This window comes from Cetorhinus maximus, chromosome 18 (genome assembly GCF_964194155.1).
Source record: "Cetorhinus maximus chromosome 18, sCetMax3.hap1.1, whole genome shotgun sequence".
NCBI classification, from domain to species: domain Eukaryota; kingdom Metazoa; phylum Chordata; class Chondrichthyes; order Lamniformes; family Cetorhinidae; genus Cetorhinus; species Cetorhinus maximus.
Window position 1 is genome coordinate 42995097 of NC_135896.1, and position 25198 is coordinate 43020294.

General features: G+C 47.1%; 1 protein-coding gene across 3 annotated transcripts in view; it reads right to left on the bottom strand.

Moving 5' to 3' along the window:
• LOC144693111 (SERTA domain-containing protein 2-like) overlaps nucleotides 1-25198 on the bottom strand; it is a 67197-nt gene that overhangs the window by 34720 nt on the left and 7279 nt on the right. The window contains exon 1 of one of the 3 annotated variants that reach the window (XM_078562529.1): nucleotides 12344-12371. The exons of the other annotated variants lie outside the window; for them this stretch is intronic. Coding sequence (XP_078418655.1) covers nucleotides 12344-12363 — 20 coding nt within the window. The 5' untranslated portion in view covers nucleotides 12364-12371. Of the gene's footprint in view, nucleotides 1-12343; nucleotides 12372-25198 lie in introns of those variants that run through there. 3 annotated transcript variants of the gene reach the window in all.

A 25198-nucleotide genomic window follows, 5' to 3' on the forward strand; every position in this document is an offset into this window, starting at 1 on the left:
TCCTGCTTTCTACCCTTAATTAGCACATTCCTTAGATAATATCACTACCCTCAACACCTCTTTGTCTGTGACATCTTTTGGTTATCTCCACCTATCACTGACCCTTTATCCAGCTCTACCTATCACACCCCCCACCGCCCCCCCACCACCCCAACCCCTTAAACCAGCTTATATTTCACCTCTCTTCTATTTTTACTTAGTTTTGTTGAAGGGTCATTCGGACTCGAAACGTTAACTGTGTTCCTCTCCGCAGATGCTGCCAGACCTGCTGAGTTTTTCCAGATATTTTTGTTTTTGTTTTGGAGAGTGACATAGTTGATTCTGGGACTAGGGTCCTGGATCTTAATAAAGGAAACTACGATGGTATGAGGCGTGGGTTGGCTATGATGGATTGGGAAACGTTACTTAAAGGGATGATAGGCAATGGCAAACATTCAAAGAGCGCATGGGTGAATTGCGACAATTGTTTACTCCTGTCTGGCACAAAAGTAAAACAGGAAAGGTGGCCAAACCATGGCTTACAAGGGAAATTAGGGATAGTATTAGATCCAAGGAAGAAGCATACAAATTGACCAGAAAAAACAACAGACCTGAGGATTGGGAGCAGTTTAGTATTCAGCAAAGGAGGACCAAAGGATTGATTAAGAAGGGGAAAATAGAGTATGAGAGTAAGCTTGCAGGGAACATAAAAACTGACTGTAAAAGTTTCTATAGGTATGTGAAGAGAAAAAGATTGGTGAAGACAAATGTAGGTCCCTTACAGTCAGAAACAGGGGAATTTATAATGGGGAACAAAGAAATGATTGACCAACTAAATACATATTTTGGTTCTGTCTTCACAAAGGAGGACACAAATAACATACCAGAAATGTTGGGGAACACAGGGTTTAGTGTGAGAGAGGAACTGAAAGAAATCAGTATTAGTAGGGAAATGGTGTTGAGGAAATTGATGGATTGAAGGCCAATAAATCCCCAGGGCCTGATAATCTACATCCCAGAGTACTTAAGGAAGTGGCCCCAGAAATAGTGGATGCATTGGTGGTCATTTTCCGAGATTCTATAGACTCTGGAACAGTTCCTACAGATTGGAGGGTAGCTAATGTGTCCCCTCTATTCAAAAAGGGAGGTAGAGAGAAAACAGTGAATTATAGACCAGTCAGCCTGACGTCGGTTGTGGGGAAAATTCTACAGCCCATTATAAAAGATTTAATAGCTGAGCACTTGGAAAACAGTGGCAGAATTGGACAGAGTCAGCATGGATTTACAAAAGGGAAATCGTGGTTGACAAATCTACTGGAATTTTTTGAGGATGTAACTAGTAGAGTTGATGAGGGGGAGCCAGTGGATGTAGTTTATTCTGACTTTCAGAAGGCTTCCGACAAAGGCCCACATAAGAGACTGGCGTGTAAAATTAAAGCGCATGGGATTGGGGGTAGTGTATTGAGATGGATAAAAAACTGGTTGGCAGACAGGAAACAAAGTGTAGGAATAAATGGGTCTTTTTCCGAATAGCAGGCAGTGACTAGTGGGATACTGCAGGGATCGGTGCTGGGATCCCAGCTATTCACAATATATATGAATGATTTAGATGAGGAAACTAAATGTAATATCTCCAAATTTGCAGATGACACAAAACTGGGTGGGAGGGTGAGCTGTGAGGAGGATGCAGAGATGCTTCAGTGTGATTTGGACAAGCTGAGTGAGTGGGCAAATGCATGGCAGATGCAGTATAATGTGAATAAATGTGAGGTTATCCACTTTGGTAGCTAAAACAGGAAGGCAGATTATTATCTGAATGGCTATAAATTGAGAAAGGGGAATGTGCAATGAGACCTGGGTGTCCTTGTATACCAGTCGCTGAAGGTAAACATGCAGGTGCAGCAGGCGGTAAAGAAGGCAAATGGTATGTTGGCCTTCATAGCGAGAGGATTCGAGTACAGGAGCAGGGATGTCGTGCTGCAATTATACAGGGCCTGGGTGATACCACACCTGGAATATTGTGTGCAGTTTTGGTCTCCTTATCTGAGGAAGGATGTTCTTGCTATAGAGGGAATGCAGCAAAGGTTTACCAGACTGATTCCTGGGATGGCGAGACTGACATATGAGGAGAGATTGAGTCGGTTAGGATTATATTCGCTGGAGTTCAGAAGAATGAGGTGGGATCTTGTAGAAACCTATAAAGTTCTAACAGGACTAGAAAGGGTAGATGCAGGAAGGATGTTCCCAATAGTGGGGGAGTCCAGAACCAGGGGTCACAGCCTGAGGACACGGGGTAGACCACTTAGGACTGAGATGAGGAGAAATTTCTTCACCCAGAGAGTGGTGAGCCTGTGGAATTCGCTACCACAGAAAGTAGTTGAGGCCAAACATTGTATGCTTTCAAGAAGGAGTTAGATATAGCTCTTGGGGCGAAAGGGATCAAAGGATATGGGGAGAAAGCGGGAGCAGGCTATTGAGTTGGATGATCAGCCAAGATCATAATGAATGGCGGAGCAGGCTCCAAGGGCCGAATGGCCTACTCCTGCTCCTATTTTCTATGTTTCTATGCTTATGTTTTGAAACTATTATGTTACAACATGCAGCACAAACAAAATCACTATTAAACTGTGTAACTTTGGGCATTTAACCTGAATATTAATAGGAAAGGAAAGGAGTGTGCTCATTTCTGGAACAGTTTGTGAGCCTATGCATGGAATTTTCCGTGCCTGTTGGCATCAGGCATCATGGCAGGCATGAGCAGACAACATGCCAGGAAGCCCAAAAATTGATTTCACGTGAAACCAGTTTGCAATCGTTGCTCCGCCCATCAATGGCGGGCTGCCTTTCCCACTGCCGGACGTCGGGAACTTAATTTTAATACATCCGCATAGCATTATAAGCCCTGCTCACCAGAATCATCCCCCCGTGTTGGATCATCCGGCACCACACTGACGTGTTTCACAACTACACATAAATGACGTACACCTGGCGAGCTGCCCTTTGCTCGAGGCTTCGAGGTTTGTCTGCCTATCTTGCTTCGGACAGCACTCGCGGCCATTACCACCAGGTTTCACAGGCAGCGCCACATCACTTTTAAGGGGGCTTACAGGCAGGTCTCTACCTACCAGATCAGCTGTAAGGCGGGGTGGCTTTTCAACAACTGTAGGGCTAGGGCTTGCTTGGGGAAGGGGTAGGAGTGGCCTCAGGCAAGGGAAGAGGCTGCAGGGCAAGGGCTGTACTGGGGAAGCGGAGTATCCCAGGGTGTGTGTGGGGGCACATGTCGATCCGCGTAAGTAGCCTCAAGGTGGTGAGCGCTTAGGAGGCAGTCTCCAGAGGAGATGAAGCCAGATGATGATGTGAGGATTTGTGTGAGAGACAGTGTGAGGTGATGTCCCTTGAGCTGGCAGTGAGTGAGATGCCAGTGAACGTGCGATGGCCTTGTGAGTGTGTGAGTTTAGAGTGATGAGATAGTTGCCTTACCCTGGTGGCACGGATGAGATCATTCATCTGTTTTCTGCACTGAATGGCCGACCTCTTGCCTTGGCACTGGACCACCTCTGCCATTGCCTCCCAAGCTGGAGTGGTGAGACTGATGGGCCTCCTGCAGCCAGAGCGGGGGTAGAGGACATCGCGGCGGGTCTTCATGGTGTCCAGAAAGTGTCCCAGATATGTATCACTGAATCGGGGAGCTTTTTGACTTTTGGCTTTTGGGGCCATGTCTTCACTTGGGCCGCAAGCACTGAGAAGTGTGCACGTAGTTACAGTTTAAATATGGCGCCCTGCATGAGGAAGCAGCGAGGTAATGGCATGGTGGGTAAATCGGAGGCCACCCGCCAGCGAGACGGCGTGTTTCCTGTGGCTGCATAATTAATGAGGCCAGAATGGGACGATATGGCGCAAAAAGCCGCCATCGTGACTGGCAGGTAAAAAGTACTTTTTCCCGTTCGCTACCGCACTTAGTGCAAATCTGGGATAATTTCACCCTATGTCTTTCATATGCAACAAGAAACAAAGAAAGAGAATCAGGAAAATAATATTCAGCAGGTCTCTTTACAAAATTTTTGAATTTAAACTATTCATCTGAAACTTGCATTGAATGTCCTATTTAGTTCAACTTTTATTTTAATCAATTGTGATGAATTTTAAATTGCACTGAATAAAATCTAGTAAAGCCCTCATGGAATAATGATTACAGGTTTGATTGCCCATGCTCTTGATTTTACAACCTCAGCATGTTGTTGTGGAAAAGAGAGAGAAAAATTCATCACCCCAGACCATCTAAGAGTGGAAGAGGCTTGGATGTAATTCTCACCAGAGCTGGTGCAAGACCCTGGGAACATACCAAATGAATGGCATAGAGAAGATAGAGAAAAACAAATTTAACTTCAAATATAAATAAAATTAGCAAACTTGAAAACCTTTCTGCCATGACCATTTAATGAACCCTTTAGAAACAGAATTACATGGCTACATTCTTGTTGTATTGCTCCAAGATGACATTTGACAGTGGGCTCACTATATTTAAAACTTAATGGTTAATAATGCTTAATAATAAAACTTCAGACAAGAGGGAATTCCTGGGGCTAGCCTTCACCTGGAATTTAAATGGACCAACTCCATCTGCTTGAGGGAACAAAGAAACCCAATCAATAAATTTCAGCTCCTGACAATTTGAATACTTGGGGCCAAACGTAAGAAAGGTCAATAACATGCCTCTTAAAGAGACAAAGTATATGAAATAATCCAATATTTAAAAGGGAGTTCCTCTTAACCTATTCAATAGCATTTTGTTTGTTTTTTCTTCCCCTTCTCACCTAACGCGACTTGAATTTTGCTGAGGTACGTTTCCCTGACAACAATTCTCACTGGGCTATGGTTCCCCGGCACTGACTCTCACTTAAGTATATTTATCTTCTCACTAATTCTCACTGTTTCACAGTTTTCCTGGCACTGACTCTCACTTGGGTATGATTCCCCTTGCCACTGACCCTCGCTGGGGTACAGTTCCCATGGGGTACGGTTCCCCTGGTAATGGCTCTCATTGGGATACAGTTCCGCAGGCACTGACTCTCCTTGGAGTAGGGTCCCGCAGGCACTGGTTCTCCCTGGAGTAGGGTCCCGCAGGCACTGACTCTCCCTGGAGCAGGGTTCCACAGTAACTGATTCTCTTTGGGGTACGACTCCTCTGGCACTGACTCCCACCAGAATACGGTTCCACTGGTAGTGACACTCAATTCGGTACAGACCTCTGACTCTGGCTCTCACTGAAGTACAATTCCCCTGGTGCTAACTATCAATGAGGTATGGTTCCACAGGTACTGACTCTCACTAGGATACAATTCCCTGGTACTGACTCTCACTGGAGTACGATTCCTCGGCGCAGACGCTCACTAAGTTACGGTTCCACAAGCACTGACTGTCACCAGGGTACAGTTCTAAGGCACTGATTCTTACAAGGGTACAGTTCCACGAGTACTAGCTCTCACTGGGGTACACAGGCAGCAGCTACCTCATCAGTGGCCATTCTTCATTGTCAGCCTGGACAATATAATGTGATTGAATGTCATGTGATCACATGACACTTGATTGAACTGGCAGGAATATATCCAATCAGAGGTGGCAACTGTAGGTGTATCACATGCAATCATGTAATCTGACAATTTGGTCCTCAAAGCTTAGGCTATTTGCTTCTACTTCTTATTTGCTAGTTTGTTCATCTCAATGTTTGGGCCTGAAGGTTTGGATAGGCTGGATTTTAGCACTGTTACATTGTTCATAGATAATTGCTATATCAGAACAACAAGATCCACTCATATCAGCAACATGAAATATCTGCCAATTAATGGGAACATGAACATAAAGTTTGTATGTGGTCCTTTAGGCTCCATAAATACAAAAGGCATGGGCACCCCTTTAGTACACTGGAATTCTGAGCACAGGTTATGTGATTTATCTGATACCAACTGCATTTCTGAGTATAGAAAGAATGAAGGAATTCATCCATATCAGGCTAAAGGGTAGAAATTGGTTTAAGCACATTTTCAGGCATAGAATGGGCACCACACTCAGTGTAATGGCCCAATCAATTGGATGGAACCAGGTTCCAAATTGTCACCCTGATAAATTTAAATAAAAAAGGTGGGCTGCCAGTGTTACCGCGCTGTTCACCTAATGCTGGTCATCAATATTGCGCAGTGTTGACAGGATTTAAAGGCAGCTTGCACCCTTAAACTCTTTCGAGTTATCAACAGTCACAGATTGCAACTCGTTCGAGTACAATCACAGTTCTTGGTTTCCGGGAGCGGGACATGAACCCACAACCCTCTGATTCAAAGGCGAGGGTGCTATGAACTGAACATTGGATGTGGGCAACTATAATTGATGATTGTGGTCAATGATATGCACAAGACAAGCTGCAGCCCAACCCCTCCCCTAGCAAGAAGACACAGGTGAAGGAGAGCTGAAGGAGTAGGGACACCTTTAGAGTGTCCAAACAAATATGGTGTTGCCCACATTTCCTGTGGTACAGCTTTCTGCAGAATTAGGCTTTGTGGCATCTATTTCGGACCCATAAACATGTGAAATGTACATCAATTTTTACCCCTAGCTTTCAAAAACAAACTTTCAACAAGTCGTTACAGCTCACATCTCAACTGATGCAAGATTAGAAAGTAAAATGGCAATTACAAAGGTCATGCAGTGCAAAGTAAGCAGACTTAAGGAAATCTTTTGTGATGGGGAACAGAAATGAGTGAGTGACTTAGCTCTAGGTACAGCACCAGAGTTTCAGTTTTGTCTTCATGTATGAAAAGAACAGATTAAAATTTAAGCAATTCCATTGGAAATACAAATTCTTTAAAATATCTATTAATAAAGTAATTGGAAATTAGGAATACAGATACGTAATAATTAAACAACCTTCTTAGTTTCTATGTTGTCAGATTGTATTTCCAACATCCAATCACAAATGAACTGCAATTGCTTCCAACCAACATCTTCGATACATGCCACAAACTCCATACCCTTGGCACTCACTCCAACTCTCACCCTGCCCACTCCCTCAGATTGCTGGCAACCTCGGCATCCTACTTGGCCAAGAACTGGGCTTCCACAGCCATATTCTTCTCATTACAAAGATCATCTACTTCTACCTCCAGAAACAATGGCCATCACAATGCCTGCCTCAGTCTGTCTGCTGCTCAAAGTTCCTTCCACACCTTTGCCAACTTCAGAGGCTGGATTTTACTGGTGGGGGGGGTGTGTGGACTGCTCACCCACCCCCCCACCAACCCCCCCACCCCCAGAAGGAAAGTCAGTTCGCAGCCGACACACTGGGAAGAAGCCAGTCCCATAGCCATAACACACTCGGGGTGGAGTAAATAAGATAAGAATGGGATCTCCACCCCTCAGTAGGAAGAAGCACCACTCTTGAGAGGTGCCAGCCAATCTGATTGGCTGGCAACTCTAGCAGTCCCAAAAGTGCCACAGCTCAGTAGTGGGTACTGCCGGTTTACAAGAAGGAGCGTGCAGAAGATGGGTGGCTGTTGAAACCAGGTAAGTTCCGGGTTTTTAGGGTGGGGAGGGATCAGAGCTCAGGGAGGGTGAAGAGGTGGGTGGGGGCCGGGTTTTGGAAGCTAGGTGGCAAGGAAGGAGGAGTGGAATTGTCCCTGATGCACACAGGGCACCCCTCAAATGAGGTGCTCCCCTTCCTTCCTGCCTTTTTTTTATCTAGGCCACAAAACACAGCCTGCCAACTCTCGCCCACCTGCCCACACCAACTGTATTATGACATGGGCAGCGTAATATCCCAGTCAACAGACTTGCTGACAATCTTATTGATCTTTAATTATTTATTTAATATATGGTGGGTGGGCTGCATATTATGTTGGGGTCAGCTCAGGGGTGGGCAGGAAGGTGGTGGGCTAGCCCCACCTTGCCAAACCACACCCGTCGGGGTCACATAAAATCCAGTCCCAGACACAATTATTCCAAAGTTGTCCTGGCTGGCCTGCCATCCTCCACCCTATATAAATATCAACTCATCCAAAATTCTCATACCTATCCTGAACCAGGTCCCAATCTCCCTTCACTCATGTCCTTGCTGATCCCAATCCTGCAAAATTTAAAATTTAAAGTTCTCATCCTTGTGTGTAATTCTTTTGTCGCCTCCTCCTCCTTCCTAATTAGCCCTACACGTATGGTGGCCTGGTGGTTGTTATGATGGATTAGCAACCCAGAATTTTATGAATTAAAATCCTACCATGTCATGTTGTGATACTGGACTGACATAAGAACCCATCCAGTTCACTAGTGTCTTTGAGGGAAGGCAAACTGCAACCACTGCTGTGGCTTACATGTGATTCTAATCCCACACTAAGAGCTGAGTTTAATGGCTGTGGAGATGGCCCTGACGGATAGCCAGGAAGCTGGGGGCAAACCTGCCATGGCCATTTCCTGAAGTCTTTTGCAATTTTATACACTTCAGGCCACTGGCTGCCTGGCAGCAGAGATCCAGTCCCTTTAAGGACGGGGATCCCTTTGGCAAGACCTGCCAGTCAATTGGACGGCTGGGAGCTCTTCAGTCCCAGCAGCGCCATCAGAAGCGATGGCCACTGCCGGTACTGCAACCTGCCTGGAGCATCAACAAAGGAGGAGGCCCTGGAGTGGAGGTAAGCGTGCGTGGCTTGCCAGCGCTAGTCAGGCAAGCCCCAGTGAGGGTGAGCAGATGGTCGTTGTTGAGGGAATGCAGTAAGGGGGAGCTTTCTGAGGGGGGGGGGTGGCCCCTTGTTGGTGGTGGGGGAGGATGATAGGGGTCCTCCGTGGGTCACAGCGTGCTGGGTCAGGAGGACCACCCCATCGAGCTAGCAAGGATACCTCCAATTTTTACTAGCAGTCACTTTTACATGGAGCCTAGAAGGTGACAGGCGCTCCACAGCTCCATCTTCCTTCCCGATTCTATGGCCCCACACACATCTCCCCCACCCACTCCCCACAACCTGCTACTGAGGGCGGATTAAATTCTATCTTATGTGGATAATCAATAGAGATTTGAGGCAGAAGTTTCATTCATCTGAGGGGACAGGACCAAAGACAGACAGATAAAAACAAAAAGCTAAAAGCTACTGCGGATGCTGGAAATCCAAAACAAAATAAAAACAGAATTACCTGGAAAAACCCAGCAAGTCCGGCAGCACCGGTGGAGAAGAAATCAGTCAACGCCTCGAGCCCTCATGGCCCTTCAGCAGAAGACAGACAGGCCCACCAAAGACAGGCGGGTGGAGTGGTATTGACAGCTACCCGTCATTTAGGCCAATTACAGGGCCTATTAGGGCCACTATGCAGACACTGACGATGCAGAAACTCTACAGGAGCTCAATCCAGCAGAGGGATTGCACCTCCACGATGATGGCTTGGTAGTGGTGACCTTTTTAAATTTAAAATTTATACAAGCTCTTCAGAGGACACCACCATCTTGAGGCATACTCTCTCTCTCTCTTATCTACATCGGCAGCGCCTACATCTGATGGTGGGGCTGTTGATCTGTCAGCACTGGAGGGCCTCCAACTGGCCCTCGCCTTGGGAGCACGCTTCCGTCCTTGACTGAATGGCGAGCATGCACCCAGGCCACTAATTGGCCTGTTCTTAAAAATCATGTTGGGTGTTAGGCAGGGTCAGGACTCAGAAATGCACCCGACATCTGGGATGTCGACCCCAGAATGAAAATTCAGCCCATGCTGTCTTGTCAATGTCATTCGTATCCCAAGAACATGTTTTTAAGGCTCAGCTGAGCAATACAGGCTAGGGAAAAAACAAATATGCACCAAATTACTGATCTAACATTTCCTAAATTGGGTGGTACAAGTGGGTTTGGCTGTAATTCCTCCTTGAAAATGAATCTGCTGATAATTCCTGTCCAGGCCCAAGCAAGCCATGGCCAATTTGACAATACTCATGGATCAATAAGCTAGCGAGGTGACAGTGCTTTAAGGTAGACAAAAAATACGAAAGAAAAAATTGGCAGAGCGAACCTTCTTCCCGTGTGCCAGTCAAGAGACATACTTAAAGCAGCAACTGTTTTCATGGTGATAATTTTTCCTCTCCTTTCCCTCCACACAGTTCCCTCCCTCTTGTGAAGGCTTTGACGTGGTTCCACAGGTGCAGCAGCCTAAGAATATCTCACTCAAATGGCTACAGCAATCAGCAACAGGATATCATGCTTATTTTTCTTCTCCAAGGCACTGGTGTAAATCGCTGCACCGCTACTGTTGTCACATCTGAGACCAGATAACCTAACACAAACCCTTCAAATTGAACATGGGTCCTTTGTCAGCTCTATAACTTAATATTAGAATCAAGCAGTGCATTTACCCAGCTCAACCTTGGAGCAGCCAAATATTTTTGAAGTGGTTCATCTTTTCTTCACAATCACAGAATCTTTAAGAATAATGGTGGCGGTGGAGGGAGAAACAGGAGCTTCTCGGTTCTAAATGTAAAAATGCACACAATTGGAAGCAACAAAAATGAGTGATGTGTTATACATTATTATAATGGCAACATAATCTATTTACTACAATGGGAATGGCTGGTGCTTCAGGGAGGCCGGAAGCACTGGCTTGACAACAAGCACCAGGGTCAGAATTTTACAGTCCACTCCCTACCAGGTTTGCAGGCGGAGAGGGAGGGCCATATGATTCTTCCAGTGTCCTTCCTGCCGCTTCCACCCTCCTGTCCGCAATTTTACTAGAGGTGGGCAAGGCCTGGCGCACACTCCCTCTCCCGGGCCATCTGGATAAAGTCCCAGCAGCGGCCCAGGAGCACTGCTGGAACTAGGGAACTGCTGGCCAATCAGTTTGGCCAGCAGCTCTCTGAGGTGGGACTTCCCTCCCAGATGAGTCCCGCCTCCAGCCAATTAACACTCCACAGAGGCTTTAGGAGCAGGCATGCATTCCTCACCAGCTTTTTTGGCTGGGGGTAGGAAACCCTCCATCCGAAAAATCCTGCCCCTGAACTCAGCACTCCAAACTTCCTAAATGTACGACATCCTCAGAATTTGGAAGTTCCAATCACAAGGCTATTCATGCAAAGGAATATTTCTTTTAAAAAGACATTGATGGTTTGTAAGTTCCAATAACAAGCTGTATGTTTGGGTGTCAGCCATGGCTCAGTTGGTAGTACTCTTGCTTCTGAGTCAGAGGTTGTGGGTTCAAGCCCCACTCCAGGAATTTAAGCGCAAAATTTAATATGGGCTTACACTGAGGGAGTGCTGTATGTCAGAGTTGCTGTCTTTTGGATGAGACATTAAACCAAGCTCCCATTTGCCCCTTCAGGTAGATGTAAAAATCACATGGCATTATTTTAAAGAAGAGCAGGAAAGTTGGCTCTGGTGTCCTTAATCCCCCCAATTAAAAGCACTAAAACAGATATTTGGGTCATTATCACGCTGCTGTATGCGGGATCTTGCTCTCTGAAAAGTGATTGCTGTGTTTCCTACATTTCAACTTTGAGTACACTTCAAAAGTATTCCAGTGACTGTAGAGCAATTTGGAATGTCCTGAAATCATAAAAAACACGATGGGCGGACTGACTCCTTGAGGGGAAGAAGCATCTGGAGGGACGTCGAGGTGCCTCATTTCCCTCTCGCGCTACCACTGCAGAAACTCACCTATGGCTACCGCGATAGAGTGCTGGTCTGCATGCATCTCCACCTTCTGCTGGACCGTAGTCTCCATGGCATCCACCATGCATCCCAAGGAGACCTCCATACGCGCACATGTGGGCACCACTTCATCAGAGAGCAGGCGGACACATTCTTCCGACTCACATGTCACTCTGTTGGGGGCTTCCAATAGCTCTGCGCAATGTTCCCCCGTCTTCTGCTGACTCTCCACAATGAGTTGGAAAGCCGAATCTAGAGGTTCATCATCTGACTCGAGCCTCACAGATGCCTCTTCCCCAACACTCAGTGCCGGGAGCTCAGCTGAACCTGCCTCCTCCTGCTATGGACACGTGTCCATGCAGTGACCACCAGATTGTGAACTCGAGGCTGCTCTAGATCTAGGTCCCACCGAGGTGTGTATCTCTACACTGGTGGAGGGTGTGGGTAAGCGCTGTGACAGGTCTTCTAGGATGCTTATTTCCAGCTCTTCAATGGACGAGGTGTCCTCTTGGCTGGAGGTAAGGACCTGGATGGAGCTGAGGGACTGGCTGGCTGAGGGCGTCAGTTACTTGGCAGAACCCACTGTGAACCAAAGTAGAGATAACTACTGCATGGCAGCAGAGCCAAAGCAGGAGAGAGAGCACTCACATTTGCATTGAGAGAGGGATGATTTGATGCAAGGTCCTCAGGTGGGTGTTCGCCACTGACCTCATTGTCACTGCAGGCATGGTCCATGTCCTCACCAATTAGCACAATGGCACTCTCCTCAAAGTGAATGAGGGGCCTAATGTGGGCCACTCCACCCCTGATTGAGACCTCTCCCTGCTGCTTTGAGCCAGCTTCTCCTGCATGAAAACAGATGGAGAGAGTGTGAGCAGGATACATGACATTGCATGGAATGTTTGTGTGGTGAGCGGAGACATGGACGGGGTGAGGATGTGAGCTCCAGAGGATATGAACCTGATGGAGATGTGAGGGTGTGTGTGAGAGTTAGTGGTGTTGTCCCTTGAGGTGTGAGATCCCTGTGGATGTGTGATGGGTTTCTGAGTGTATAAGTTGAGAGTGATGAGGAGAGTGGAATGGATGAGGCTTCATCCATCATCATGGAGAATTCATCCTCTTTCAGCACTGAGTGGCTGTCCTCTTTTGCCGGTCACTGGCACTAACCATCACTGCCACTGCTTGCCATGCTGGATTGGTAACCTTGCTTGCTGGTCTTTGCCCAGAATGGGGGTGGAGAACATCACGGCAGGCCTTCATGGTGTTTAAAAGGCGTTCCAGTGATGCATCAATGAATCACAGCTGCAGTCTTCTTGCCTTTTGGGGCCATGTCTTCTGTGCAGCAGTCCTGGGCTGGAAGCACTGAGAGGTGTGCACGCAACTGCACTTTAAATATGGCATCCGGTGTGAGGAAACGGCGAGGTGACAGCGTGGCAAGCGAATGAGAGCCCGCCCACCATCAAAAAGGTGTGTTTCCCGGGAATGCATGATTAATGAGCCAGGATTGGGATGATACAGTGTGACAAGCCGCCTTTGCAGCCGGCAGATAAAATGTTCTTTTTCCCACCTGCTACTACACTTAGTGCAAATCTGGGATGATTCCACCCTATAAATGCAAGTCTTTCTATTTTTTTCAATCTTGGAATACTGATTTTCAGAAAGACTTGACTTAAAACCATCCTGCAAATGTACATTATGCTAAATTCCAGTGTACCTTAAGCTTGCTTTCATTCACTTTATTAATTTTGCCGGCAAGCATTACTCTAAAGTCTAAATCATCTGCAAACCTGCATCCTGAGTGAGGTTCCCCTTTCCACCATTCTAAAATACTATTAAACAATTGAAAAATTTGCTCAATGCCCAAAATCTTGACGCACAATGCAGAATATGTGATGATACACATGCAGACTTTTTAAAATTCATTTTTGTCCAATTATCATTTGGCATGGTGAGAAAAGGAGTCTTAGCTAAGTTAAGCAGGACCAAAAGTACTAAGGAGAGAAGAACTGGAGGATAATAGCAGCCATGCTTATTTCACTATTATAGACAAACACCCTTCCCTTAATCAGGTAGCCATTTGCACAACAAACAGGGCAGCTTCACAAGAAGAAGATGATGCTTCTGAATGCTTAGGCCGTTGCCAATTTCAAGTCTAAGGATAAATGTGGTAAACACACAGAGATCTGGGGAAAAAAAATTAACTGAGGCATTCATGACAGGTTTTTTCTGTAATATAGCTACAGTGCATAATATAACATATATTGTACAGAAATTTTAAATCAAAGGTTACATGTTCCACAATCACTTACAAATAAAATGCAGTTTATTAATTCAAATGAATTGCTTTGTGAGGAACATAAAAGTTAAAAGTAACATCAAAGAGGCGTAACTATTTGGATTCTGAAATGTTTATATTAAATGATTGGAAAAACATCTTGGTGAGCCAAACTTCACATGAAAGGAGCAATCTTTATTCCGATACACCAGTGCTACAAAGGCATGACATTCAATTTCCTCGCTCCCTCTACCAGCTTAATCTTATGTGGCTCCAGCTAAAATACATCTGGTACAAGATTGCCCCAATTATCAGCTTTCCCAGCACTTGTGTTCATGTGTCCAAGCTGGACATGTAAAAGTTGGGTCATTGGGTTGTTTCAACTGAAACTTTGTATCCCTTATGTACACTTACGTTAATTTCAGCGTGCACTTTGGATCAGGGATTCAGGTTATTCAGGCTGCATCTTTTTCTCGGCTGTACAAAATCTACCAAGAATAAAACACCACACAGAACCCTTTGGATCAGGCCAGGTCGCTTGTGTCTTTGCTGAACCTTTGACTGTTAGGTTGATATTTCACATCAGTTTGGGAATTTGGATGGAGGCTTTTGAGGTAATGCACTTCACGTAAGTGATCCATGGGAGGGAATTCCTTCATTATGGCAGAAATTAAGTTCCCATTATAAATTACCAACTCTGAAGTGCTTAAGGAAAAAGTTATCCAATGGAAGATTTTTTTAAGATTTTGCTTACGAATATTTAATCTTTCAATAACATATGCAACTTATTAATAATACCTGAGCTGTGGGAATAATATTCAGCAATTTCACTTTGTAAAACAAGGACTAAGAAGTTGCAATTACGAAGAGAAATTTAATCAGTTATGGCTTCTTTCACCAACAACTTGCATTTACACAAATAATTTAACATAGGAAAACATCCCACACTGCTTCATGAAGACTTAAATAAAAAGTGGTTGCCACATGAAAGGTGTTATTAGGAGAGATCACCAAAAGCACAGTCAAAGAAGAAGGTTTTAATAAAAGGAGGATAGGCAGAGTATTAGGGAGGGAATTTCACAGCATTGAACCTAAACAGCATAGGCAGAGCCATCGATGTTGGGAAAAGATGTTAGTTGAAGAGGACTTGGGGTGGAATAGGATATGTGCAACAGAGCTTTGGCAGGGCTGAAGTTTACAGAGTGTGGCAGCCAGGAGAGCTGAGTCTGGGTGAGACAAAAGTGTGAATAAGAACTTAAGCAACAATTGGGCTGAGATGAGCTATATTATGCAAGTGGAAGTAGGCAATTTCTATGATAGACCGATAATAGGGTCAAAGTTTTGCTCAAGGTTGAGCAGGACACAAAGTTGCAAACAGTGTAGCTCAGCCTGAAAGAGTAGGGAGGGTGGGGGATGGAACTGGTAGTAAGTGTTTGTGGCAGGGGCTGAAGTTGGTGACATTTGTCTTCTCAATGGAGGAAATTGCAATCCATCCAAGACTGGACGTTGGACAATCAGTACAACATACAGATAGAGGAGGGTCAAGAGATAGGGTGGTGAGGCAGAGCTGTGTATCACCAGTGTACATATGGAACCTGAGCCCGTATTGACAGGTGATGTGGCCTGCAGACAAAGAGAGGATAGATCCTTGGGGGATTCCAGTGGCAACATTGCAGGGACAGGAAAATAAGTCACTATTGAAGATACTGCAGTTATGACTGGAGGGGTAAGAATGAAATCAATCCAGGGCAGGAGAGGTATCGGAGGTGGATGGTGTGGTTGAGAAGTGGAGGAAGGGAATTGCCTACAGTCCCAGTCACTGAGGATGCCATTGATAATATTGGTTTGAACAGCTTTGTTGCTATGGCTGGGGCAAGAACCTGAGTGGAGAGATTCAAACGGGGATTGGCTTTCCAGGTAGAGGCCAGAATTTTCCATTCCGGGCCTAAGTCCTGTGGCGGGGGCAGGAACTGGGAGTGTTTCCCACTGTGGAGCCCGGTGGGAATACAGACCAAATTGTGCAATGCTGGGCTCATTAATTATGCAGTCAGGGGTCTCCCGATGTATTGCGCTACAGGGTAGGCTGGATGACGCGTGCCCCGCCATCATATCTGGGCACCATATTTAAAAAGACACTTCACTTGAGTGATCCATGGGAGGGAATTCCTTCATTATGCCAGAAATTAAGCTCCCATTATAAATTACCAACTCTGAAGTGATTAAGGAAAAAGTTACCCAATGGAAGATATCTTAACATTTTTCTTACAAATATTTAATCTTCCAATAATTTAAGCAACTTCTTAAAAATATCTAAGCTGTAGAAATAATATTCAGCAGTTCATTCTGTTTTGTAAAACAAAGAATAAGAGGTTTCAGTTATGAAGAGAAATTTAATCAGTTATGGCTTCTTTCACCAACAACTCACATTTACACAAATAATTTAACATAGGAAAACATCTCACACTGCTTCATGAAGACCTAAACAAAAAAATGGTTGCCACATGAAAGACATTATCAGGAGAGATCACCAAAAGCGTTGTGATCAACTTCTTTGTCGCGACCCACCACGGAAGGAGGATATAGTCTGGCAATCCCAGGGAGGCCTGGCCCCCGGATTCAGCAACACTTCTCTCGATGTGCTGCTTAATGCAGTGGAGGCCAAGAGGGACGCCCTGTACCCCAAAGATGGAAGGAGGGGGCCAAGCTATGTGACCAACCCTGCATAAGTAGCCAGGGTGGTCAGTGCCCATGGCCTCCACCGGATGACTGCCCTACAGTGGCGGAAATTGATGAGTGACCTCATCCACGCCCCCAGGGTAAGTGAACCCTCAACTGCTCACACTCACCTCACGGAATGGTAGAGGGGACATGGGCCTCAGTGGCAAGGGCACCATCGTGCGGCCCATGCATAAAAGAGCTATTCAACGTGATAAGGTGATGCCTCATAGCCTCACTACGGTCCATGTAGTCTGCAGGTGGAGAGGCCACTGTGGGTCCACAACCCTTCCACACTCAGAGCTCAGATGCTATCTGGGGGTGGGGGGAAGGTGTGGTAAGTATTGAGGGCACCAGCAAGCACCGCTAATGCATGGGTTCATCGCTCTGGAGGGTGCTGCCCCAGAACCCTCGTGGACAACCTACAGCGCATCAATCACATGGCACACAACCCAGTGGGATATCTGTAAGACTGGAAGCATGAGAAAACCCAATTCTCTCAACCCCATCTTCTCTCTTTGCACAGGAAAAGTTAGGGTACAACAGGAGAGAGGGAGAGAGGGAGAAGATGGGAGGGGACTCATCTGAACTGAGGAACCTTACAGAATTCAAGCAGCGGTCAGCTCAGCTGGCTGGTGAGGAACTGGACCGACCCTGTGCAGATGGCGAGATCAGCAGGCCTCCATCCAGTAAGGATCCATGTATAATGTAGTCACACAAACCTAAGGGTCATGCGTTCCCCTATGTTGAAAACAGCTCATGCAGTCACTTGCACTCTCCTCTCTCACTTACAGGTACCAGCAGGAAGAGGGGAAGACCAGAAGGAGAAGCTCTATCCAGCAGTATCTCCAGCCCACTGAGGACTGAGGACATTGGGGAGCAGGAAGAAAGTGCACATGAGCGTCGCTGGCTAAGCCAGCATTTATTGCCCATCCCTAATTGCCCTTGAGACGGTGGCAGTGAGCTATCTTCTTGAACTGCTTGTAGAGCCATCACAGCAGTCACCTGCTCCCTACACCAGCCCAAAGACACACACGTCAATGGGTATACCAGATCTAGGTTAGGCACAGTCTCACACTCTGGTGGTCACCACACGGACACATGTCTGCAGCAGGAGAAAGCAGGGTCAGCCAAGGTCACCAGCACTCAGAGAACTGCTGGGGAAGAGGCATCTGTGGTGCCCGAGTCAGATGACGAGGCTCTGGGATCGGTCTTGCATGAAATGCTGGAGAGGCAGTGAGAGGCGGGGGAACATCAGGGAGAGGTGGCAAAGACCCTCAACAGAGTGGCACATGAGGCGGAGGAGCCCTTCCGCCTGCTCTCTAATGAAGTGATTCCGACCTGTGCACATATGAAGGTCTCCACAGGGAGGATTGCGAATGCCATGAAGAACCTTGTCCAGCAGAGTGCCCAGTTTCCGTCAGAGATGTGCAAGGCCTGCACTCCTTCGCTGTAGCCAGGGGTGAGATCTTGCTGTCACTGTGCAAGATGGGGATGAGGCACTTCAAGCTCCCTCCAGGTGCCCCTTCTCCTCAAGGAGTCAGACAGGGGCCCCGGCAGCCAAAGGGAGGAAGAGCAGCTGTTGAACACCCCGTGGACCTTCACTCAGGACTTCCTGAGAGTGTCCGGCCCTTTGGAATCCACCTTGCCTGTGTCCCCCTTCAGCTTTATCCTCTTTGACCGCAGAGAGAGCAGCTGCCTCACAGCAGGTCAGCCAAAGTAAGCCGGAGCCCTCCAGGTCTCGGGTCTCCAGAGGACGCCAGCCAAGATCATCCAAGACAACAGAGAATAGTGGTCAGCAGACATCTCCACCACTGCTGCAGATGTCAGGGGAGTGCCTAGAAGAAATGAAAAGGAATGAAAGATTAAGAAGTTATGATTTCACATGTGGTTGAATGGGTGCACCATGTTTGTTAATGTTCTTAACTTTTGAAAATAGACTACACTTGCACTTTAATGAGGACTGATGTGGTTTAATTGTGCTCCAACACCATCTTCAGGGGGACACCCCAGGCTGGGTCTATGTCCCCCGGAATCTTACATGTGAAGGAAGGCAAGGATCTTTGCTAGTGCCCTGGCGAGCCATGTGCAAGAAGCCTCCTGTGCTTTGCTCTTCACACACTCATCTGTTGAAAAGCCTTAGCTTTTTTTTATTTGTTCATGCCATGTGAGCGTCGCTGGCTAGGCCAGAATTTATTGCCCATCCCTAATTGCCCTTGAGACAGAGGCGGTGAGGTACCTTCTTGAACTGCTGCAGTCCATGTGGTGTAGGTACACCCACAGTGCTGTTAGTGAAGGAGTTCCAGGATTTTGACCCAGCAATAGTGAAGGAACGGTGATATATTTCCAAGTCAGGGTGGTGAGTGGCTTGGAGGGGAACTTCCAGATTGTAGTGTTCCCATGTATTTGCTGCCTTTGTCCTTCTAGATGGTAGTGGTTATGGGTTTGGAAGTTGCTGTCTAAGGAGGCTTGGTGAGTTCCTGCAGTGCATCTTGTAGATGGTACACTCTGCTGCCACTATGCGTCAGTGGTGGAGGGTGTGGATGGGGTGCCAATCAAGCGGGCTGATTTGTCCTGGACCTTGTCAAGCTTCTTGAGTGTTTTGGCATAGTACTACGTGCTGGGGTTCCCCTTCATTTGTCTAGTTGAGCTAACCTGTCACTGCGCCCACTCCCGATGACTCAACCTTCATGCAGCATTGAGATCCCCATCTCCAGGCTCTGGATAGTTGGAAGCAGCCATGGTGCATGTGACTTTTTAGATACAGTCCAACACCTTCCAACCTCTCCCACAATGTCTGCCCATATCCATTGACCCTCCTGGTGTAACCTTTGGCCTCCCAACAGTCACTCCACAACCCTCCCCCATCACCCTCCATCCCGTGCAGGTGAATGTCCACGTACCCTACCCTCCCACCCTATTGGCTCCCTCTGCCCACTTTAACCTTCACCATCTCTTCATATCACCAATTCCCTCAGTTTGACCCCCAGGACTCATTGGTTGACACCATAGACCACATCCTCTGAACCCGTTTTCCCTCTTGCCCCCTTGCCATTCACATCCCCCATGCCCATTCACACCTGCACACCTTGCTTTCCCATTCACACCGACAAACACCCTCCCATCCTGCACATTCTCCACCACAGCCCTTACCAACGCTCCGTAAACCACCTCACCCATTCCACGATCCCCTCAGCATCACTCTCTTTACCCTAGCACCCGCAACCTCCCCTCATCTAGGCCTCAATACCCACTTCTTCATTCCTGTCGTTCCCATCTAATTTCTTCCTCTCCCCTCCCCATACCCCACAGCACAGGCCATCGCTGCCCAACAGAACCTCATGCAGCTGACCACCTTCAGCGCAAAGGTCCACGTCCTGGAGACTCAAGCAGCACGAAAATCCACATCCCGGAGACTCCAGCAGTGAGAAGATCCACATCCCGGAGACTCCAGCAGTGAGAAGATACACATCCCGGAGACTCCAGCAGTGAGAAGATCCACATCCCAGAGACTCCAGGAGCGCGAAGATCCACATCCCGGAGACTCCAGCAGTGAGAAGATCCACATCCCAGAGACTCCAGCAGTGAGAAGATCCACATCCAGGAGACTCCAGCAGTGAGAAGATCCACATCCCGGAGGCTCCAGCAGTGAAAATATCCACATCCCGGAGACTCCAGGAGCACGAAGATCCACATCCTGGAGACTCCAGCAGTGAGAAGATCTACATCCCGGAGACTCCAGCAGCGAGAAGATCCACATCCCGGAGACTCCAGCAGCGAGAAGATCCACATCCCAGAGACTCCAGGAGCGCGAAGATCCACATCCCGGAGACTCCAGGAGCGTGAAGATCCACATCCCGGAGACTCCAGCAGTGAGAAGATCCACATCCCAGAGACTCCAGCAGTGAGAAGATCCACAACCCGGAGACTCCAGCAGTGAGAAGATCCACATCCCGGAGACTCCAGCAGTGAGAAGATCCACATCCCGGAGGCTCCAGCAGTGAAAAGATCCACATCCCAGAGACTCCAGGAGCGCGAAGATCCACATCCCGGAGACTCCAGGAGCGTGAAGATCCACATCCCGGAGACTCCAGCAGTGAGAAGATCCACATCCCGGAGACTCCAGGAGCACGAAGATCCACATCCTGGAGACTCCAGCAACGAGACGATCCACATCCTGTAGACTCCAGCATTGAGAAGATCCACATCCCGGAGACTCTAGGAGCGCGAAGTTCCACATCCCGGAGACTCCAGCAGTGAGAAGATCCACATCCCGGAGACTCCAGCAACGAGAAGATCCACATCCCGGAGACTCCAGCAGTGAGAAGATCCACATCCCAGAGACTCCAGCAGTGAGAAGATCCACATCCCGGAGACTCCAGCAGTGAGAAGATCCACATCCCGGAGACTCCAGGAGCACGAAGATCCACATCCCGGAGACTCCAGGAGCGCGAAGATCCACATCCCGGAGACTCCAGCAGCGAGAAGATCCACATCCCGGAGACTCCAGCAACACGAAGATCCACATCCCGGAGACTCCAGCAGCGAGAAGATCCACATCCCGGAGACTCCAGCAGCGAGAAGCTCCACATCCCAGAGACTCCAGCAGTGAGAAGGTCCACACCCCTGAGACTCCAGCAGTGAGAAGATCCACATCCCGGAGACTCCAGCAGCGAAAATATCCACATCCCGGAGACTCACGCAGCGCGAATATGCACATCCTGGAGACTCCAGCAGCACGATGATCCACGTCCTAGAGACCCCAGCAGCGCGTATATCCACATCTCGGATACTCCAGCAGCACGAAGATCCACGTGAATATCCTGCAGCAAGGTCAATGTTCTTATTGCTCCACCCACGGCTGCACGTGGCATTCCAGGGTCCACAGTCGCTGGAGGCCTCCATCATCCACTCTCCAAGGCCTTCTTCCAAGTGAGCCCCGACATGTCCACGTCACATTGCTCTGGACGTGTTCTGCACCGGCATGATATCTCGCTGGCGGCACAGTTAATTGGACCGGGGGTCGGGGGGAAACAATTCCAGTTGGGCCTTCATCTGCATCCCATTAACAGGATGCAAAACGGCTTCACGCCAACCTCTGGCAGGAATGGCGACCCGCCATGACGCCTGGAGCGCACGTTCCTACCATAATTTCACGCCAGTGGGAAGGTGATATTCCCCCCCATCCCCCACCACCCCTTGTTGGTACTGAAAAATCCCAACCAGAATGTGATTTGGTGGAGAGAACAAGTCGTTCAAGGGCTTGAGAGGAAAAGAAAGTTGCACTTGGAGAAGTAGTTTGTAAATACAGGGGAGGGTTAAGAATGTTTTTTTGAGGAGGAGTGCTGAAGGTTTTGAAAGGAAGGGGGATAGTACCTGATGAGAAGGAACCATTTACAATAGCAGCTAGCATTGGGCTAGATGGGAAACTAGATGGGGAAGTACAGGAGGTCTTGTGCTGCAGTGGAAGAATTGATGGAATGTATGTTCGTGGCATGGCCAAACAGGTTGATTCAGCCATAGCCATGTGGCAGATGCAGCGCAACAACCTCCTCACATCAAAGACTCCACATGAAACTCTTGCCATGGGTTTCATGGCAACTGTCCTCCTCACTTTGAGGAACTGCTAGAGACAGTGCGAGAAAGAAAGCAAGAGAGCGCAAGAGAGAGAGAGAGCGAGAGAGAGAGAGTGAGCGCTAGAGAGAGAAAGAGCAAGAGAGAGCAAGAAGTCCAAATCCAGAGACTTGAGCACATAATTCAAATTGACATTTCAGTGTAGTACCAAGGGACTGTTATGCTGTCTTTCAGATGAGCCATTAAACTAAGTCTCTGTCAGCTCTCTCAAGTGGATGTAAAAGGACCCATGGCAATATTCAAAGAAGAGCAGGGGTGTTTTCTCCTGTGTCCTGGCTAATGTTTATCCTTTAACCAATATCACTGAAACAGATTTATTTGGTCAGTACCATAGTTCTGCTTGTGGGACCTTGTGTACAAATTAGCTGCCGCGTTTTCTACATTACAACAAAGACTCCACCTCAAAAAGTATTTCATTGGCTGTACAGCACTTTAAGAAGTCATGAGAGTGTGAAAGGTGCTAACTGAATGCAAGTCTTTTTTTCTTTATCTAAGCAGTAATCGGCCAAGAGAACAGGAGTTAGTTCTTGTAGATCAGATTAACTCGGTAAAGGCATGAAAAGGTTAAGGGTTGACCTGACAGAGTTGCTCAGGATTATGATAAGGTAAATAGTGGGATTATTTTCTCACTGGTCATCAAAATCATAATGTGAATGCAAAAATTTAAGACAACCACAAGAAGAAGAAAAAGTTAGAGAAATGGCTTTAGACAGGGTGGCAAGAATATGGAATTCTCCACCATAAACTGTTGTTGAAGCAGGGTCCATTCTTTAAAAGGATTAAATAGTTGCCTTTACAAAAGGGAACCATTAAAGGATATGGGGATTGAGCAGGAGAGTGGGATTATAGACTAAGTAATTCATATGGAGAAAAATTGATGAGGTAAATATGACACTCAGTCATGAAACACATTATATTACTGTGACATTCTATGATTCCAAAGATCTGCAGCCATATTTATTAGGTTAAGAACACACGGAAACATAAAATCATTACAGCACAGAAGGCCATTTACCCCATAATTTCTGTGCTGTTTCTCCTAAGGAGCAATTCATGTACTGACACTCCCCTGCCCTCTCCCCACATCCCTGTACATTCCTCCTTTTCAGATATTTAGAAAATTTAGAAAAATGTAGAAAAATTTACAGCACAGAAGGAAACTCTGCCCTCTGTGTCTGCGCTGGCCAAAAAATTAGCCCCTCATTCTAATCCCATTCTCCAGCACTTGGCCCAGAGCCTTGGGGGTTACGGGACTTCAGGTGCATATTCAGACACCTTTTAAATAAGTTCAGGGTTTCTGCCTGTGCTACCCTTTCTGGCAGTGAGTTCCAGACTCCTACCACCCTCTGGGTGAGAAGCATTTTTCTCATCTCCCCTCTAATCCGTCTACCAATTACTTTAAATCCATGCCCCTAGTCACTGACCTCTCTGCTAAGGGAAATAAGTCCTTCCCATCCACTCTGTCCAGGCCCCCCACAACCTTGATACACCTCAGCCTTGGCTAACAAAGGTGCCTTCTTAACCAGCTTATCGACCTGTCCTGCTACCTTCAGGAATCTATGGACACGCACTCCAAGATCCCTCACTTCCTCTATACCTCTCAGTATATTCCCATTTTTTGTACACTCCTATGCCTTGTTTGTCCTCCACGTAAAGATATTGGTCCCGGCCCTGTTGAAGTGCAAACTATCCAGCTTGTACAGGTCCCACCTCTCCCAAAATCGGTCCCAATGCCCCAGGAATCTAAAGCCCCCCTTCCTGCACCATCTCCCCAACTACGCATTCTTCGGCTCTAACCTCCTATTTCCATGCTCACTAGCGCATGGTACTAGGAGTAACCCAGAGATTACTACCGTTAAGGTCTTGCTTTTTAATGTCTTTCCTAGCTCCCTAAACTCTGCCTGCATCCCTTTTTCTCCCTATGCCATTGGTGCCGATATAGACCACGGCCTCTGGCTGTTCACCCTCTCCCTCCAGAATGCTCTGTAACCACTCGATGACATCCATGACGCTAGCAAGAGTAAGGCAACATACCATCCTTGATTCACGCCTATGGCCACAAAAATGCCTGTCCACTTCCCTATATCGAATCACCTATCACCATAGTTCCTCCAATCTTCCTTGTACCCCCCTGTACAGCTGAGCCATCTGTGGTGCTATGAACTTGGCACTGGCTCCACCCCCCAGATGAACAATCACCCTCATCGGTATTCAGAACTGAATACTGGTTGGAGAGTAGGATGAACTCAGGGCATTCCTGCACTACCTGCCTATTTCTTTTTGAATATCTGGTGGTCACCCATTCCCTGCCTCCATGTATACCCTTAATCTGCGGAGTGACCACACCTATAAACGTGCTATGCACATAACTCCCAACGTCACGGGTGCACCACAGATGCCAGCTACTGTTCAAGTTCTGAAATCTGGAGCTCAAGCTGCTGCAACTGATGACACTTCCTGCACAAATGGTTATCCAGGACACGGGAAGCATCCTGGAATTCCTACATTGCAAAGGATGTACATTCTCAAGGTTGGGGCAGCCCTGCCATTACTTTATTTATTAACTAATAGACTTGTTACTGCTAATAAACCTTACCAATACTAATAAAGTTTTGCCAATATGAATAAACCTTAATACGAATAAACCTTACTACTATTAATAAACCTTACTACTACTGATACTAAAACAAAAACAGAAAATGCTGGAAAAGCTCAGCAGGACTAGCAGTATCTGTGGAGAGAGAAACAGAGTTAACATTTTGAGTCTGTGTGACCCTTCTTCAGAGTTGAAGAGAAATGGAAATGTGATGGAATTTATATTGTTTAAGGGGGGGTGGGGGAGGTGGAACTGGATAGAAGACCAGCGATAGGTGGGACAAAGCAGGGATTGACGAAGATGTCATGAACTAAAGGACAAAGGGAGTATTAATGGTAGTGGC